This window comes from Somniosus microcephalus, chromosome 5 (genome assembly GCF_052327205.1).
Source record: "Somniosus microcephalus isolate GS21.2 chromosome 5, FLI_Smic_1.0, whole genome shotgun sequence".
Classification (NCBI taxonomy): Eukaryota; Metazoa; Chordata; class Chondrichthyes; order Squaliformes; family Somniosidae; genus Somniosus; species Somniosus microcephalus.
The window spans coordinates 128,144,330-128,164,068 of NC_140991.1; the positions used below are offsets into that span (position 1 = coordinate 128,144,330).

A 19,739-nucleotide genomic window follows, 5' to 3' on the forward strand; every position below is an offset into this window, starting at 1 on the left:
AGGTTCACAACTGTAACTAGAAGGGGGGAAAATAAGAAAGGCACTTCCATCTTCCAAGCTAGCTGGTTTCAGAAGTTACCAGAAAAGCAAAATCATGGATGTGAACCAATATCTCAGCACTCCATAATTGCACTCACTGGCACAGCAAGAAGCTATACCACAACAGTCCTTATTGGGCAAATTGTTTCATTTGTTGCACCAAAGAAATTAATTAAGCTATGTCCAACTTACCAAATGATAACACCAGTCACCCACTACTGTGCACAAATGATTGTACTAAACTACGTATGAATTACCTACATTGCTGCAGTGGAAAACAATAAGCCATTATTTTCTGCTGCACAGGTTGACATTATCTACAAAATGGAACCTATTCACTGTCAGCATTGTTGAATTGTTGCATTAACCACAAGATCAAAAACAAAACAGCTATTCCACCTGCTTGGCTAGGAGCCCATTAATATACAGGAACTGAGGCACGACGTCAGTTTTCCAGATAATCAATGCCCTTTACTACAAGTGAAAGCTCTACCTGCGTCACTATCATCTCTCAGTTTACAGGTGTAGTGTAGGCCAAAAGCATCACAGAACTTCCAACTCTAGATCTGTTGTTCTATCTTATACTGACGTCAATGTGTCTAAAATTATGTTCAACTGTCATTTCAAGGGATCCCCTGCTCAACACCAAGTATTTTTAGAAGCTGTAACCTAATCAACTGTCGTGGAAAAATTCATCAGCCCTTGCTTCCAATTACAGGTTGGCAAATTGTACTGTGAAATACAACGTCTTGGGATAAGAGTATGCCACATAAAAGGTTACTGCACAAGATAAGATCTCACGGGGTTGGGGGTAATATGGATGAGGGTTGGCTAACTAACAGAAAACAAAGAGTCGGGATAAATGGGTCATTTTCAGGTTGGCAAACTGTAACAAGTGGGGTGCCACAGGGATCAGTGCTGGGGCCTCAACTATTTACAATCTATATTAATGACTTGGATGAAGGGACCGAGTGTACTGTAGCCAATTTTTGCTGATGATACAAGTGCCTTCACAAACTGGTGGAAATATTTATTTTCAATTTACCTCGTCAAAATCCCTCAATTTCAAAGCCTCTATCAGGTCTCCTTTGAACCTGCTCTGTTTTAGGGAAAATATCCCCAGTTTCTCTATTCTGTCCCCATAACTGAAGTCTCTCATTCCTAGTACAGGTAGACTATCCTTTATCCGAAAACCTCGGGACCAGCCGAGTTTCGGATAAAGGAGAATTTCGGATTTCGGAAGGTGGGTCGGCAGGGGTCCGCGGCGGGGGGTCGTGCGCACGACTTACCCTTTATCCGAACTTCCGAAACCGGAACCCTCGTTCGTACGCACGGCTTACGCTGAACGAAAAAACCTTCGGTTTTTAGAGGGTTTCGGTTTTCGGAAGTCCGGATAAAGGGTAGTCTACCTGTATTCTCTTAGTAAATTTCTCCATAGTCTTAACATTCTTCCAATTTTCTAGCAGTAGCCTATACAATAATTTATATAGATTTAGCATTACATCGTTAACAGCAACACTATTAAAAACACTTGCTTGGTCGAATTATAAACAAATAACTTAAACAAGTTGAAGACTATATATAAATTGACAAATGTGTGGAAACTATTATTCAACTGTGTTTGCTTAGCTTAAAAAAAGCAAACTTCCAAGAAATATCTGTCCATAACTTAGGTGCAAAAGGAAACTCAAAAGCAGTTCTTACTGTTGTATTCTGTAACATTTTTATCCCCACCTCCTCCTCCCCTTAAATTCTTCCCTGTGAAGGCAGAAAGAATCGCTTTTGGGAAAGTAATTGCTGCTGCCACATTTCTTTCACTAGCTCACAAAGCAGAAGGGCAAAGGACACAAACTTTAGAGCAGAATCGACGTCACTTTGAGAAAAGGGGCACAACCAGAGGTTCTGCCAATTGTTGTTCTTTAAAATGGTGCAGAAGCTAGAGAAGTTTATCCAAGCAGACAGATGATTTTTAATGACTGACAAGAATGGGTTTGAACCCACAACCCCTGGTATTACTGCTCTAGTTCCCCTCACAGATTTAAAAAAAAAATGAACTGGTTCTTCAATCTCAACTAAAATTGCATCCTGTACTACACAACCCTTTCGTATGCTTTGATTCCAACAATAATCTGTACAGCACTCCGCAGCTTAACTACTATAAATCAAAACACAAGTTAGAACAGAACTCATCACAAGTTGTATCCCTATTTTATAAACAGGTTACACGGATACCAAGAATTACAGGTTATACTTGGGAAGAACAACTTGAAAAGTTGGGCCATTTTGCACTGGAACAGAGAAGGCTAATGGGGATTCAATGGAAGTTTTCAAAATTACAAAAATGCTTTGAGAAGGTAAATAGTGAAAGATTGTTTCTATTGGTTGGCAAATTGGTAACAAGGAGGGGCATAAACTAAATTACCAGGAAGAAATTAAAATAATTTTCTCTTATTAGGACATAGAATACTTTACCACAAATGGTTATTGATAGAGACTATATAATTTAAAATGGTACTGAATGAGTATTTGAAAAGAAAAAAAATATAAAGGATACAGGGAAAGGAGATTGGAGTAGGCAGCTCCAGCTGAAGAGGTAGCACTGCTGCCTTGGGCTGTTTGGCCTCCTTTTGTGCTGCAATTTCCATGATTCGATATGAACCCAGCTCAAGTTTACAGAAACTCCACTATTTATATCATATACAATGCACACAGACATGTTTGAAAGCATTTAATACTCTGGTTACAGTGTCATCTATGCAGTAGCAGGTTTGAGTGTTTCATAACAGAACTAATCTGGTTTATACTATTCACAGTAAAGCAGCTCTTTTCAGAAGCCCTGTCTGTATGCAGTATTGTCCTACACTAGAAATGATCATCCAATAATGGAAATGACATCACCAAAATTTGGTACAACACACTTCAGCTAGTTTTCAAATGGCAGCGGCAAGACATCAATCCTACCACCACTGATGGTCTATAATAGCCCTAGCTTCTGTTATCATGAAACTTTTTGTACTTTGTGTATGCAAGCTGCAATGGATCAAGAAGCTATCCTCTGTACCACTTTCATTCTTGTATATTAGTTTAGTTAACCGAGTTGTCAACATTAGGATAATGTGTATGACATTCATGATCAGAGTAAAATAAACTGCAACCACAGTTAAACACTTAGGGTTGTGTATTTTCTTCAGATCAAGATTAATCAAAATAAGTTTAAACCCATATCCAAATTCTATTTGAATATTACAGTTTGACAGCACAGAGGGAGCATTCCACCCATCACACCTGTGCCTGCTCTCAGAAAAAGCTATCCATTTAGTCCCATTTCCCAGTACGATTTAATAATCCTTTCAAATATTTATCGCTTTCCCTTTAAAATTATAGATTCTGCTCTCAATTCTCCCATTGTTCTTTTTCAGCTATTATCCTAAATTTATGCCCTATTACCAACTCACCAACCAGTTGAAATTGTCGTTTTCCCAATTTACCTTATCAAAAACCCCTCAATTAGTCCAACTATATCGGATCCTTTAGCCTTTTCTGTTCTAGATGCGAAGATCCACAGTTTCTCATTATAACTGAATCCCTCATCCCGGATATTCTTAACTTCCGCACCTTTTCCATGGTCTTGATATCCTTTATAAAGTAAGGATGCCCAAAACTGAACACTATTTTCTAACAGTTGCCCAATTTATGATTTATATAGGTTTAGCACCATCTCTTTGCTTTTGTACCCGATACTAACCCAGGGCTCTCCTTTTTCAGGTTTATCAACTTCTCCAACCCTTTTAAAGGTTGAGCATTTATTGTATATTTCCTCTCACAATTTGTCCTCCTACAATGCATCGACTCACCATTTCGCCACAGAAAATTTCAACTGATATTTATCTGTTCAATCTACTAATCCATCAATAACCTCCTGAACTGGCTTGCAGTCCACTTCAGTGAACCACACTCACTATATTTGTGTCAGATACTTTTGATATTTTTCCACCAAAACTTGTCTAAATCATTTATATGTATGGAGTAATGGTCCTAGCACTGACCCCTAGTGGACACCCTGGTTTATATCCCTTCAGTCCAAAAAACATCCATTAACCTGTTTTCTGTCCTTTAGCCAACTTCCTATTATGCCATCACATTCCGTTTAATGCCATGGGTTTTAATTTTAAACAAGTCTCCTATGTGGCGCCTCAAACATCTTTTGAAAATTCATACACAAGATTCACTGTATTGCCTTTAGAAACATAGAAACTTAGAAGATAGGAGCAGGAGTAGGCCATTCGGCCCTTCGCGCCTGCTCTGCCATTCAATGAGATCATGGCTGATCATCCAAATTCAGTACCCTGTCCCTGCCTTTTCCCCATATCCCTTGATCCCTTTAGCCTCAAGAAATATATCCAACTCTTTCTTGAATATATTTAATGAACTGGCCTCCACCGCCCTCTGTGGCAGAGAATTCCACAGGTTCACCACTCTCTGGGTGAAGAAATTCCTCCTCATTTCAGTCCTAAATGGCTTACCCCTTATCCTTAGACTATGACCCCTGGTTCTGGACTCCCCGGCCATCAGAAACATCCTTTCTGCATCTAGTCTGTCCAGACCTGACAGAATTTTATAGGTTTCGATGAGATCCCCTCTCATTCTTCTAAACTCCACCGAATATAAGCCTAATCGACCCAATCTCTCTTCATACATCATTCCTGCCATCCCAGGTATCAGCCTGGTGAATCTTCGCTGCACTCCTTCCATGGCAAGAACGTCCTTCCTCAGGTAAGGTGACCAAAACTGCACACAATACTGAAGGTGTGGTCTCACCAAGGCCCTGTACAACTGCAGCAAGACATCCTTGTTCCTGTACTCGAACCCTCTTGCTACGAAAGCCAACATACCATTTGCCTTCTTAACCGCCTGCTGCACCTGCATGCTTACCTTCAGCAACTGGTGCACAAGAACACCCAGGTCTCTTTGCACTTCCCAATCTATTGCCATTCAAATAATAATCTGCCTTCCTGTTTTTGCCACCAAAGTGGATAACCTCACATTTATCCACATTATAGTGCATTTGCCATGTTTCTGCCCAATCACCCAACCTGTCCAAATCGTACTGGAGTTTCACGACATCCTCCTCACAGCATACCCTCCCACCCAGCTTTGTGTCGTCTGCAAATTTGGAGATATTACATCCAGTTCCCTCGTCCAGATCATTAATATATAGTGAAATGAAAAGCTGGGGTCCTAGGACCGATCCTTGCAGGACCCCACTAGTCACTGCCTGCCACTCGGAAAACGACCCATTTATTCCAACTCTTTGCTTTCTGTCCGCCAACCAGTTCTCTATCCAAGTCAATACCTTGCCCCCAATCCCATGTGCCTTAATTTTGCACGCGAATCTCTTATGCGGGACCTTATCGAAAGCCTTCTGAAAGTCCAAATACACCACATCCACTGGTTCTCCCTTATCTATTTTACCAGTTACATCCTCAAAAAATTCCAGTAGATTAGTCAAGCATGATTTACCTTTTGTAAATCCATGTTGACTTTGTCCGATCCTGTCACTGCTTTCCAAGTGCTCTGCTATTACATCTTTTATAATGGACTCTAGCATTTTCCCCACTACCGATGTCAGGCGTACCGGTCTGTAATTCCCCACTTTTTCTCTACCACCTTTTTTGAATAGTGGGTTAACATTAGCTACCCTCCAATCCATGGGTACTGTTCCAGAGTCTATCAAGTTCTGGAAGATGACCAGCAACACATCTACTATTTCTAGGGCCACTTCCTTAAGTACCCTAGGATGTAGATTATCAGGCCCTGGGGATTTATCGGCCTTCAGTCCCATCAATTTTCCTAACACCATTTCCCTACAAATACTGATTTCTTTCAGTTCCACCCTTGCATCACACCCTATGTTCCCCGACTTCTCTGGGAGGTTATTTGTGTCCTCCTTTGTGAAGACAGAACCAAAATATGTATTTAGTTGGTCTGCCATTTCTTTGTTTCCCATTATAAATTCCCCTGATTCTGACTGCAAGGGACCTACGCTTGACTTCACCAATCTTTTTCTCTTCACATATCTATAAAAGCTTTTACAGTCAGTTTTTATGTTCCCTGCAAGCTTACTCTCAATCTATTTTCCCTTTCTTAATTAATCCCTTTGTCCTCCTTTGTTGAATCCTAAACTGCTCCCAATCCTCAGGATTATTGCTTTTTCTGACCAATTTATATGTCCTCTCCTTGGATCTTACGCTAATTTCCCTTGTTAGCCACGGTTGAGTCACCTTTGTTTTATTTTTATGCCAAACTGGGATGAACAATTTCTGTAGTTCATCCATTCGGTCTTTGAATGTTTGCCATTGCCTATCCACCGTCAACCCTTTGAGTGCCATTCCCCAATCAATCCTACCCAACTCGCTCCTCAGACCATCGTAGTTTCCTTTATTTAAATTGAGGACCCTAGTTTCTGAGTCAACTACTTCATTCTCCATCTTAATGAAGAATTCGATCATATTATGATCGCTCTGACCCAAGGGGCCTCGTACAACAAGATTGCTAATTAATCCTCTCGTTACATAATACCCAGTCTAAGATGGCCTGATCTCCGGTTGGTTCCTCGACATATTGGTCCAGGAAACCATCCCGTAAACACTCCAGGAATTCCTTCTCCACAGTATTGTTACTAATTTGGTTAGCCCAATCTATATGTAGATTAAAGTCACCCATGATGACCGCTGTGCCCTTATTGCACGCTTCTTTAATTTCCCTTTTAATGCCATCCCCAACCTCCGCCTTACTGTGTGGAGGTCTATATACCACTCCCACTAACGTTTTCTTCCCCTTAGTATTTCTCAATTCTACCCATACAGATTCCACATCATCAGAGCTAATATCCTTCATTACAATTGTGTTAATCCCTTCTTTAACCAGTAATGCTACCCCACCTCCCTTTCCTTTTGCCTATCTTTCCTGAATATTGAATACCCCTGGATGTGGAGTTCCCAGCCTTGGCCATCCTTGAGCCATGTTTCCGTAATCCCAACCAAATCATATTCGTTTACCTTGATTTGCACAGCCAATTCATCCACCTTATTACAAATGCTCCTCGCATTAAGACACAAAGCCTTCAGGCTTGTTTTTTTAATGCTCTTAGACCTATTAGAATTATTATTTACTGTGGCCACGTTTGATTTAAACCACTGATTTCTCTGACTGCCACTTTTGTTTTTCTCCTTCCTATCTTTTGCTTTTATCCTCGTTTCCCTTTCCTCTGTCTCCCTGCTCAGGTTCCCAACCCCCTGCCATTTTAGTTTAAACCCTCCCCCAGAGCACTAGCAAACACTCCCCCTAGGACATTGGTTCCAGCCCTGCCCAGGTGCAGACCGTCTGGTTCGAACTGGTCCCACCTCCCCCAGAACCGGTTCCAATGTCCCAGGAACTTGAATCCCTCCCCCTGGCACCATTCCTCTAGCCACGTATTCATCTGAAATATCTGTCTATTTCTACTCTGACTAGCATGTGGCATTGGTAGCAACCCTGAGATTACTACCTTTGAGGTCCTATTTTTTAAATTTACCTCCTAACTCCCTATATTCCGCTTTTAGGACCTCATCCCGCTTTTTACCTATATCGTTGGTGCCTATATGCACCACGACAACTGGCTGTTCACCCTCCCCTTCCAAGATGTTCTGCAGCCGCTCCGAGACATCCTTGACCCTTGCACCAGGGAGGCAACACACCATCCTGGAGTCTCGTTTGCGGCCGCAGAAACGCCTACCTATTCCCTTTACAATACAGTTTGCTATTTCCTCAAAGAACTATTAAATTTGTCAGACATAACTTGCTTTTTTAAACAAATCCATGCTGACCAGCGGTAATTAATCAATGCCATTCTAAATGATTATTAATTGTATCCTTTATTAAAGCCTTTAAAAGCTTACCCACCGCTGACATTAGGTTGAAATGTCTACAGTTAGATGGTTTGTCCCTCGAACAATGGTGCAACACTGCCAACCCAAGGATGATTGTGGTCAGAACCTGTGCTATTTCCTGTGTTACTTCCCTCAGCATTCCAGAATGCATGTTATCAGGGCCTGGTGTTTTTTCCACTTTGAATTCCACCAAGTTTTCCTGATCTATAGCTACTAAATGTAATTGTGCCATCTCCCCTTGAACTCTCATTCCCATTATCAAAATCTTTTGTAAAAACTAAGGTAAAGTACTCATTCAGTATCTTCACAAGACTTCCTTTTTCATCTCTAAACAGCCATACGATTCTTTTTACTTATGTGTTTATAAAAGTATTTATTATTTCCCTTTAAATTACCTGCCAGTCTGTCTTTATACCCCTCTTTTTCAAAACATTTTTGCTTCCGCACTAAACTTTCTATATTCGGCTTGATTTTATTTTGTACTATTAGGCGTAACCCTGTTAAAGTCGCAGATTAATTTCTCTACTCCAATTTTTTTTGCTGCACCACCTTTACTTCTCGAATATGTCCTGTTTGAAAATTTCCAATTGTTGTGCACTCTTATCTGCCAATTTTAATTTATCTGGGCTAGTTTTCTTGATTTTGTTTAGATTTATTTTTCCAGTTAGGTACCTTTATTTCTGACTGTTCCTTCTCCATTTCAATTTTTATCAAATCTAATTGTGTTATGGTCACTATTTCCTAGATATTCCCCATCTCTTACATTAACTACTTGCAGATCTGAAAGAAACATATGCAAGTATGTTTCAGGACTTCAAAAAAATGATCTAGAGCACCACTTGTTAATTTGATTTGCTCCACTTGTTGCAGGCAGTAAGTAGGACTATTTTTAGAATCTTAAAGATAAATATTTCCAAGTTATTCAGTGAGATTGCAACAATGGATTAGTTTCTAGACTAGAGCATTATTTGTTTTCTAGGACCTTGACATTTACTTAATGCAAGAAAGAAAGAATTTTAATAACTGAATAATTTGCAATCTTACCTTGTGTGTAGTATCCGGATAAGACTAATGGCTAGTTTGGGGGACAATCTTCCCATAGTGCAGCACCGACTTAGGCAAGACAATAACTCTGATGAAATACGTGGCAAGAAATATACAAGCTGCACCAAAGAATGCTGTGTTTCAGGTGGAAGAAGGACCAGAGTGCCATCTTGTGGATCTAAGCAAAAATTACAATATCAGTAAGATAACAATGGCAAATGCCAGCATTAAAACCACTGTCTAGTTTCATATATGAAGAATGAACAAAGTACAAGGCCCCAATCATCTTTAAAGTCATAGCCAGTATGAGTTGTCACCTTCAGGAGTAAAATAAAAAAGGGAAAACCTGAGTCGTTTATTTACCAAAAAGAGATACTTTTTTGGCTTCTTCATTGATTCACATCTTTCTTATCCCGGTGCTACCCATCACCATGCAGCCTGCAACCTCTTCATTTCAAAAGGTGGCATGGTCCACAACTGCCAGTCCTGCTGCGCAATCACCCAAGTGGAGACTCTATTCAAGTAGATCACGGTAGGCTCTACCTATTTTCCTCATCTCGGAAAAGAAAATAGGAAAAATCCAACTTTGCATTTGATAAAATGTTCCTTTTCTGGGGCGTTAGAATTAATTACCTGGTTTTTCTAAGTCAGAACCAGGATAGGATTTGCTGCTACTTTAGTACCAGAATGTGCTTGTGCTGAAAAATTACTGCAGTGTTCGTTCTCTTTCAAAAGTAAGTAGTTAAATCACAAGTAATTTTTGATAGTGTGACCCACTGTAAACTGAAGTAATCCTGCAATGCTAAATTTGAATTGTCTGAACACTGATCAATGCAAACTCTCTCTAAAATGCACTACTGCATTAAACTTAAAAGGAAGTGCTGCCTGCAATCTGTAGGAAATTAGTGCAATACACTACAGAACATTTCTCTAAACTTATCTTTCAGTAGTAACACTAATATGAGCCTGTCCCAAATACAAGTTTTCAAAGTTTTTCTTAAGTTCACATCAGTGACTTTTTAAAAATATAAATGGGATGCGAAAGCTATTGAATAAAGAAAAGGATTTTATAAAGTTGTGTGAATACACTTCAAAAGTACTTAATTGCCTTTAAAGCACTTTTGGGACATCCGGAGGTTGTGAAAGATGCTATATAAATGCAAGTTTTTTTTTTTTTTTTTTTGCACAGCAGCTTGCCTCGAGATTCACCACAATCCTGTGTTACATCTGTTTTAACAATGAACAAGTTGCATTTTGGATATAAAAAAAAATATCAAAAAGGAACAGCTGTTTATTCATTTGTGAATTAAATCAAATCACTTTGAAATCAAGTCCAAAACAAACACAGCTAGGCCAAGAGACATGGAGGTCCACTGTAGTGCCTCTCCTGCTGCCCCAGCTTGGATAAGTAAACTCACAAAGACAGTGGATCAAACCTGGAAACTTCCTGGTTAACGAGTCACTATTCTTAGCATGCTCAGCCATCACGAGAATGAATCATTACTTTCAGAGGCTGAATACAATCTCTGTGTTCAACGAAGTGCTCTCTGACCAGTCAAAACGTTGCAATTTCTTCAAAGAGCAATTATATATGATAGTATAACATTTTTAAATAACCTAGGTATTGAAATTATTTGTACAGTCTGTTGACCCTGACATTTCCTACTGATTCCCCTGCTATTCTCATCTGATTTCACATTAATATGCCAGCACGTCAAACACCAAGTAACTTTTTTCCTCATCGTCAAATAAAACTAAATAAGGAATGGACTGAAGTTTAAAAAACATTACATTTGAAAACTGGAGATCATTTACTATGAAAAGCAGTATTGTTTAGCACCAATGCACAAACTTAGACACCTAGCTTTAAAACAGAGATTTTCTTGCCACTGTAATAAAATTTACTTATTGTTCAGTGTTATATTTAGTCCGAAATAAAGAAATCAGAAAAAGTATCTAAAAGCAGTCTTACCATATAATCTGTAGACGTTACTCTGAAGGCTCTGAAGTAGCTCTTTGTTTGAACGGGCCGCTGCTACATGTATTACATCAATAAGTTGTGCTGAGAGAAATGGATTCCTTGAACCAAGTTGAGCTAGCTGTAATGGCAGTCCAGATAGCCAACGAGACAGCACCTTGCTTCTGTCCAACAAGAGAAAAATCACATCAGCAATCAATAGAAAACACACCATCAGTTAATGAATAATGGTTATGGGCGTAATTAGTTAGAAAAATGCTGTAAAGTACCTGCACAAAATGAGACACTTCTGAATCACAGAACTGAGTATAGTGCATTAACTATCAAACTCTCCATCAACCACTAGCAGGCATTCAATATGAAGACAAGTTTCAAATCATGAACCTTTTATTTCAAATGTGAAATTCATTAAAACTCATGCCTTTAAAGCATGCAACTCTGCTCATAACACTACAAATACTAAAGAGTTGATGCAAATTTTTTTTTAAATTTCCAGTGCCATTTCAATCAACCTCTATAAGCAGGCGTACTATGGAGAGGGGGAGTGCAGCCTGGGGATCCTGGTCAGCACATTTGCATAGAGTGGATATTACCTTTCCAGAAAAATCTATAAGTATTAGAGAATATCTAGAAGAGTTCCACATTCTATAAGAAAGTATTTACAAATGCACATATCTGCAAAAGTACTTGCCCATAAAGTTATCGTTTTATTTCAGGTTACTGAAGCAACAACACAATGCTACCTGCATACTAAACAACAAAAGTCACACCTCATTAACAGAACTAAGCAATCCCACAACAAATGGATCAGAAAAACCTCTGTTGCCTTCCCACATGCAATTGATCAAATCAGGCAACTGATGGAGGAGGCTCATCACAGAGCTCAGCACCGGAGTGCAAGAGACAAGGCCAACGTGTTGGCAAGCATATTCAGCCAAAAGTACCATATGAACAATCCTACTCGACTTCTTCCCAACGCCTCCACCATGAGAGATGCCAATGTCCAGCCAATTCACTTCTCAGCCACTTCTTAAAATCTCTTGGAGTGAACACTGGGTAGAGCAGAGGGCCAAACACAACTACAGGACCAGACAACATCTCAGATGTGGCGAAGAACTAGCCAGACCCAAACTAATGTAATTCCAGTGCAGCTGTGAACATTTAATTAAAAAAAATCAGGGGAAATCTAACCTAGCCAATTTCCACCGTATCAGCCTACTCCCAAACATCAGCAAGTGATGGATGTATTCAATAATGCCATCAAGCAACACCTACGCACAGACACGAAGTTTGGGTTTCACCAGACCCACTCAGCCTTAAACCTCATCACAGCCTTAATCCAGACACAAACACAAGAATTGAATGCCAGAGAAGAGAGTAACTGTCCTCGGCATCATGGCAACATTCGACTAAGTACGGCACGAACAAGTCCATGCAAAATGGAGATAAATGGTGGACAAGGGGAAAACCTTCATGTGTCGTACCACAAAAAAGGAAGATGGTTGTGTCTTCTCTACCCAACTATATTTAGCTGCTTCATCAATGACCTTCCCTCCATTATATCAGGAGTGGCGATGAACAGTGTTCAACTCCTTTCACACTTCTTCCGACAATGAAGCAGAACATGCCAGCCTACACCAGGACTTGGACAATATCAGACTTGGGTTGACAAGTGGCAGATAGTTCTGCATCAGGAAAATACTAGGTAATCCCAACTGTCTAGCTTTTGGCTTTCCATTTGTCATTTTCCATTTTCTAAATGCCAACATAATGCATGATAATCAGGTGGCAATTAGAAGCAGTTTGTTTCAGAATTCAATTAATTTGTTTTTATTGAAAAATTAACTCAAATTAAGATGAAGGCAAATTAAATTTATAGAACACAAAACAAATACATAATCTGTACTTTGCCTTTATCTCTCTACTCTCCCTATGTGGAGACACACACATACACGTTTCAAAAAATATTCAATATAATCTGAATAAAGTTTTTCAAATTTGTCTACCTTTTCTTTAAATAATTTTGAAAAACTGAGCAGAAACTGCTAGAGACTAATGAAAAAATGTCACAGCACATGTTCAGACTACACAATCCAAATTTAGTTACCATCATAGCTCTGGGCAAAAATGTCAAATCCATTTGGGAGAAACTGAGGCATTGAAGTAAATGTTTTTTAAAAAGGCATTAAAAGACATGAAAGACAATTCAATGGATAAATTTCACCATTTTATTGTGAAATATGTCATTTATTTTGTGGTAGTCCATATTTTGGCTGTAGACATTTTCGTTACCAAGAAAAAAGTGCAGAGGATAATTTTTGGGAAAGCATTTTGAGTGATTTGTGGAGAAAAGATGGAAATGAACACCCTACAGATCAGAGTATGATGTGATAAGCAAGATGTGGCATCTCGAATCTTGAAATTCCTATCACAATGCCACATATTTACAGAAATGGGGACATCTTTATGATGGGAATTTAATGGAATGCATACTCCACATACCAAATTTATCATCAATACTAGTCGGTGTTACACACAGAGTCAAGATCAAGTATAATCTTCAGGCAACACATGGTTAAAGTGGGGAATAATTGGACCAAGATGAACAGATGCAATAGAGGTCCCATTGTAAAGTTATACATTCTGTCCTTATTTTCACATTTCCAATTATAAATTGCTGCGTCCACATTTGTAATTAAAACTGCTTAAGTAAACTTGTCATGCTGTAATTACACCTTCATGCCAGTGATGCTGTAGAGCTGGAAGTAAGCAGTCTTTGTGCTGGATAGGATACGTGGTTTGAGAAATAAAATAAAATTGGGGAGGAAGAGGTACGAACTTCTTTCTTGAGGGGAGTACATTACCTAGCAATCTGAAGATTGGATGTTTTCTCTCTCAGATAAAGACCACTAAAAAAATTGAGCAACATAGTGCGAACTGCGAGGCTAAGACTCTGCTGCTGGTACTGTGTGTAAACTGCCCTCAGCAATTCCTCTGTGGCACCTGAAAACAAGTATAAAGAATAAGTGAGAAAATAAATAAGTTTTTCTGCAAAAACTATTAAAAAGGTCCCAACTCCCACAAGCTTTAATCAACAGTATGTTCACTGATTTCAGCCAACGTGACAGACAACTGGTCTGAGTGATCCAAAGCTATAGAAAATTAAAAAAATCAGCCAGGTCCACTCTTGATTATCCAGCAACTCCCACTACGGATGTGCAAATGCGTGGATGTCTGGCGAGGACAGGATGAAGCTCTATGAGATGCCCACAAAGCTGAATAGCCTGCCAACGCCCATCTAGGTTTGCACATGAAGGATAGCCACCTGGGCAAGGTACCCAAGGGCAGTCAATGTCCAAAGAGAGGAGACAAGAAAACTGGAGAATAAAAAAGGAAAACACCTTCCCCTTTCTTACTATTTCACTTTGAACCTATTTTGAAAATTTAAAAATGCTTCCTCAAATATATTCATGCAGAAAATGCCATTATAATTTATTCAGTGTTCTAGAACTTCAAGTTTCAAACTAGCAATGAATAAACATGCAGGATCTCATGTGTTTGAAAACTGCAATAAATAAAAATAAAGCATTGCATTGCCTCAGTGTTTGCAATGTACATACTTCACAAAACTTTATCAACGCTATTAAATGCTGAATTTTACAGCAGTCATCTGATTCACGGTTTCATCTCACCTTTGTTGCGCTGTATAAGTACAAGTCTCCACACCAACATCAGCATCCCATTCAGTTGCTGAGAGGTCAACTTCCTGCCATTTGACAAACTTTCTGTGACAAATTTTCGAATTTGCTCTAACCAGTCAGTATCCAGATGGACAGTTAAAGCATTAGTGAGTGACACCATGACCTGACACAATGCCAGATTCAATGCAAGAGGATGGTCTGTACTGTTCATGAATGCTGCTGCTTGTTTGTCCCTGAAAATAAATGATAAAAATATAACATGACTTTCTTCTGGTACACACTGAACGATGCAGGACAAAATAAAAAAGATAAACTATCTTAATGATTTCTTTACACAATCTTCCAGCTGCCAAATTAATGGCTTGATTAGTTAAAAATTGTTTGAGAAAAGCTACTCAGATGCTTTTATCAGAAGGTGCTACATAGTCAATTACTATCAAAGTTGTCCTGTTTAATTTAAAATCAGAAAAGGGTGGTCTTTAATGTGATTTTTTTTAAACAAAAAATGGTAACTGAAAGAGTCATCTCTCATAGCTCATTCTATTGCATAACTTGTCAAGGAATGGGGTTATGCTTGCAATGATGCACTCCCTGGGTTGCTGCAATTTGGTAATCCTAAATGGGAAAAAAAGTGCACTCTCTCTTTTCATTGTTTTAGGACAATCTAGGTGGCGTTAGAATGTCAATTACCACAAAAACACTTACATAATTTAGAATTATGAGCACTCCTCAAACAGCAAATTGTATTTCTAGAAATACTGTTATTACCCACATGTAGGGTTGCATGGGGTGAAAAGTTTCCGGTAAATTTCTGGAAATTTTCCACAGGAAGTTTAGCTTGGGAATTTTGCCCAAAAAAGCACATGCTAGCATAATATATATATTTTTTTGTATTTCATTTCCCCCCCCCCAGGTCCTCTCTTAAAATTACTAACAGAGATGGAATCTTAATTAAGGAATTTCTTAATCAGTATCTGTTTATCTTCTTACTTAGCTTGTTTTAACAATTGCAAGTTTTGTGTGTGACTGTGAACAAGTGTGTCCTGATTGGTTGGGTGAGTGGATGAGCAATTAGCTCCCTCTATTAGTGATGTAGCGTCATGCGCGCACAGGTCATGCTTTCATCACATGGAGCATCAGGAAAAATTTACTCACCCTGTTGCAATCGTGCTGATCGACCACAGTTCGACAGAGACGAATACCCTTTATTTCTCTGCATAGAACAATGCCACGTTTACCCTCGGATGTGTGGAAGCATTTTACCCCAGGCATTAAAGATGGAAAGACTGTGTACATGTGCAAACACTGTACAAAGCCATATGTAAAGAATGCCACAAAGATGCAGCAGCATTTATCCAAATGCAACAACTTCGCTCAAAGCTAACAGCAGTCAGCCCAGAGTTCCTCTGCTTCCATTCAAGAAGATGATGGTTCACATTCAGCATCAGGCTCCTTATCATCAGCAACTCCTGGCCCACTTGGAAGGTTCTTTGATACAATGGATAACCATAGCCAGAAGAATGCAGATGAGTGCCTTGCTCGAGCTGTATATGCGACAGGCACACTCCTCATGCTCACAGCCAATGTGTACTGGAAGAGATTTTTGAATGTTATTCGCCCTGCATACTGTCCTCCCACCAGACATGCTTTGTCTACTTATTTGCTGGAGGCTGAGTATAACAGAGTCTAAGGAAAGCTCAAAGAAACGATAGAGATGGCAGACTGTGTTGCAGTTATCTCAGATGGGTGGTCAAATGTACAAGGGGAGGGCATCATAAACTATATCGTCTCCACTCCTCACCCAGTGTTCTTCAAGAGCACAGACACGAAGGACAACAGGCACATATATTGCTGATGAGCTGAAAGGAGTCATCAACGATCTTGGATCACAAAAGGTCTTTGCAGTAGTTACTGACGATGCTGCAAATATGAAGGCTGCTTGGGCTCAAGTGTAGGAGGCCTACATATTACGTCTATTGGGTACGCAGCTCATGGGCTCAACCTGCTCCTCAAGGACATCATGGGTTTGAGAACCATGGAAACACTGTACAAGAGAGAGCCAAGCAAGTTGTTAAGTATGTCAGGGGAAAACAGGTAGTTGCAGCAACCTACAACTCCAAGCAAACGACAAAGAACAAGACCACCACACTGAAGCTGCCCAGCAACACTGCTTCTTCTTCTAGATGGGGTGGCGCTGTCATAATGTACAACAGAGGGTAAGGAGTCGCTGCAAGAAATGGCAATATCCCAGACTGGGGATATGGAAACCATCAAGAAAATACTGCTGGATGATGTGTTTTGGGAGAGTGGTTAGCAGCCTTAAACTCTCACCAGTAGCATCTGCAATTGCTCAGATTGAAGGAGATGACGCTGTATTGTCAGATGTTCAGGCTTTTTGCTGATTTAAAAGAACAAATCAGCATTGCCCTACCCACATCCCTGCTGCTCAAAGAAGAGAAAGCAATTGTTCAATTCATACAGACGCGTCAAGAATTTTGTGTCAAGCCGATTCATGCTGCAGCATACATGCTGGACCCAAAGCATGTTGGGGGACCAATACTTTCTGGAGAACAGATGAATAGCGCTTAGTGTGATTTCTACCCTCACGCCACCTGAATGTGGACGCAGGCAAAGTTCTGGGAAGTCTGGCAAAGTTCTCTACCAAGCAAGGTCTTTGGAATGGGGACAGGATATGGGAATCATGCAAGCATATCAGTGCACATACCTGGTGGAAGGGACTTTGTGCATCTGAGGCCCGGTCACCCATTGAATCGGTGATACTCCAAATCTCACCATCAGCCTCTGAACGAAACTGGTCACTTTTTGGGAATACGCATACAAAGGTGCGCAACAGGCTGACTAACGAGAGTGGAGAAACTGGTGGCTACCCGGGCGAACCTACAACTTATTGAGCCAGATACAGAAGTGTCCACCACACAGCTAGACAGTGACACAGAGGAGGAAATGGACACGTCAGAGCCAGAGAATCTGGAGGAGCAATGATGAGTAGAAGACTCAAAGGGACAAAATAAGGACAAATTACAGGCTAAATAAGCTGACGCTCTTTTTATTTTATTTTAGATGTGTCTTTTTTATGGGGGTTCAATAAAGTTCAAAATTATAACCTAAATAAAGTTTTGAAAGCCTGTTTTTATTTGTATGGAACAGTATGTCTATTTTGATGACAAAGATAATATAAGGGTCAGGGACAAAAACCATCAGTGTGCAAAAAAAACTCAAAATTCCCATGGAAAGTTTCCTCTCAAAAATTCCCAGAATTTTGCAACCCTACCCACATGTCATCAGGAATTCAGCTTTACATGATTACAGATGCCAGATTTTCTACCTTTAAGCAGAGATCTTTTTCTTAAAGTCCAAAGCAAAGCAAGGTGAGTTAGAACAATAATTGCACCTCTGGAGCTTGGGCCTCAATTTAGTATGGTAGAATGGAAGTCTTCTTTCTGCCAGCTGCAAGGGCCTTGCTTGTGAAACGAGACTGGAACTCGGGAGTTCCTGGTGCATCATAATCCATATTATGAAACCACTGTTGACACTAGGTCAATTTACTGCATCATTATCAATCATAAAAAATGCACCTAAGCCAATATGCCTTCTTTAAAATATGCTCGCTTCTAAAGCGATAACTTGTCAAAATGCTCCCACCATCAAACTTCACCCTGTTGTTACAAAGCCCAAAAATGTTCTTGCGAGGCACAGTCCACACTTGCAAGGACAAAATGAGTAATTAGATTTCTGGGAAGATTTTGCATCCCCATAATTATGCTTTACTGTAACACCAGTTACAACATCTAAAACTAACAATAATTCAGCAGAAATTGCAGCAGGAAATTGAACTGTCATTCTGGAGCAGTCAAAAGTTTTCAGAGGTTGGGGATTAACACATTTTTGGAGTAAAACAAAGACAGCCTAACCCTGCATCAAATCTGCATTATATCTGACCTGAAAGAGCTCAATGCTCAGAGTGGGTGCCAAAAGTGGATTTGGCATTTTCCCCAACACCGTCATATTTGAACCTGATGAACAAAAAAATCTTGTATCATACTACATCACTTGAGAAACTGCAGTTTGATCCTTCTTCCATGTGAACTTTTCCCCTGCTGCTGGTGTTAAATTTTCTGTGGTGTAGTAGGTTGAAGGACAGTGCGTGGGAGAAAGAAGGCGTACCTAAATCTATACTGTTTAAAAAAAGAAAAACTTCCATATGCAGAAGATACTCTAACTTTAGTTTGTTACTTTTCAATGCTCCTATCACAACCGTTTTACTCAGGTACAAATACTACCCTGAGCCAGTTAACACTTGAACCAAAGAAGTTCTAAGTGAATTATTAAAAGAGGTATACAAATATGAATTTGAATGGCCACTACAGAAGTGAGAAAAATATTTTATCTTTCTACTCACTGCAAAGCTGCTTTGCTGACACCAATTATAGGGAGTGGTCCTATGTGGAGTCCCAAATATCAGCAGCCAGGACTTGCCCAGATGTTGATCAAGAGGCACTAGACGGAGAAAAAAAGCCAGTACTGGCTGTGCAATGCTGTTTACTCAAGTTCTGTCTGCAAGAACGTAGTAGACGGACGTCCTTATAAATATTAGGTACAACTTCCTTTCTGGAAATGACAGAAGTTAATACATTTGGGGAGGACTGACAAGGCAAGTGAATACACAATAAATAGTAGGATGCTGAGAAATGTAGAGGAACCTTGAAGTGTATGTCCCACAAATCCCTGAAGGTACAGGCAGATAAGGTGGTTAAGAAGGCATACGGGATACTTTCCTTTATTAGCCGAGGCATAGAATATAAGAGCAGGGAGATTATGCTAGAACGGCATAAAACACTCGTTAGGCCACAACTAGAGTACTGCGTACAGTTCTGGTCACCACATTACAGGAAAAATGTGATTGCACTAGAGAGGGCAGAGGAGATTTACAAGGATGTTGCCAGGACCGGAAAATTTTAGCTATGAGGAAAGATTGGATAGGCTGGGACAAAAGCAAAATACTGCAGATGCTGGAAATCTGAAATAAAA

The 19,739-nt window shown here is 39.7% G+C and overlaps 1 protein-coding gene across 7 annotated transcripts in view; it reads right to left on the bottom strand.

The window, feature by feature from the left end:
- tex10 (testis expressed 10) overlaps positions 1-19,739 on the bottom strand; it is a 128,199-nt gene that overhangs the window by 64,463 nt on the left and 43,997 nt on the right. For 6 of the 7 annotated variants that reach the window (XR_015078419.1, XM_085988201.1, XM_085988204.1 and 3 more), the window contains 4 exons: positions 14,682-14,923; positions 13,854-13,992; positions 10,984-11,153; positions 9,012-9,189 (listed from right to left, as the gene is read on the bottom strand). Coding sequence is in view for 6 of the 7 variants with exons in the window: in XM_085988201.1 (XP_085844327.1) it covers positions 9,012-9,189; positions 10,984-11,153; positions 13,854-13,992; positions 14,682-14,923 (729 nt within the window). In the remaining variant the exon portion in view is untranslated. The remainder of the gene's footprint in view (positions 1-9,011; positions 9,190-10,983; positions 11,154-13,853; positions 13,993-14,681; positions 14,924-19,739) is intronic. The other variant, XM_085988202.1, reaches the window with a different exon arrangement.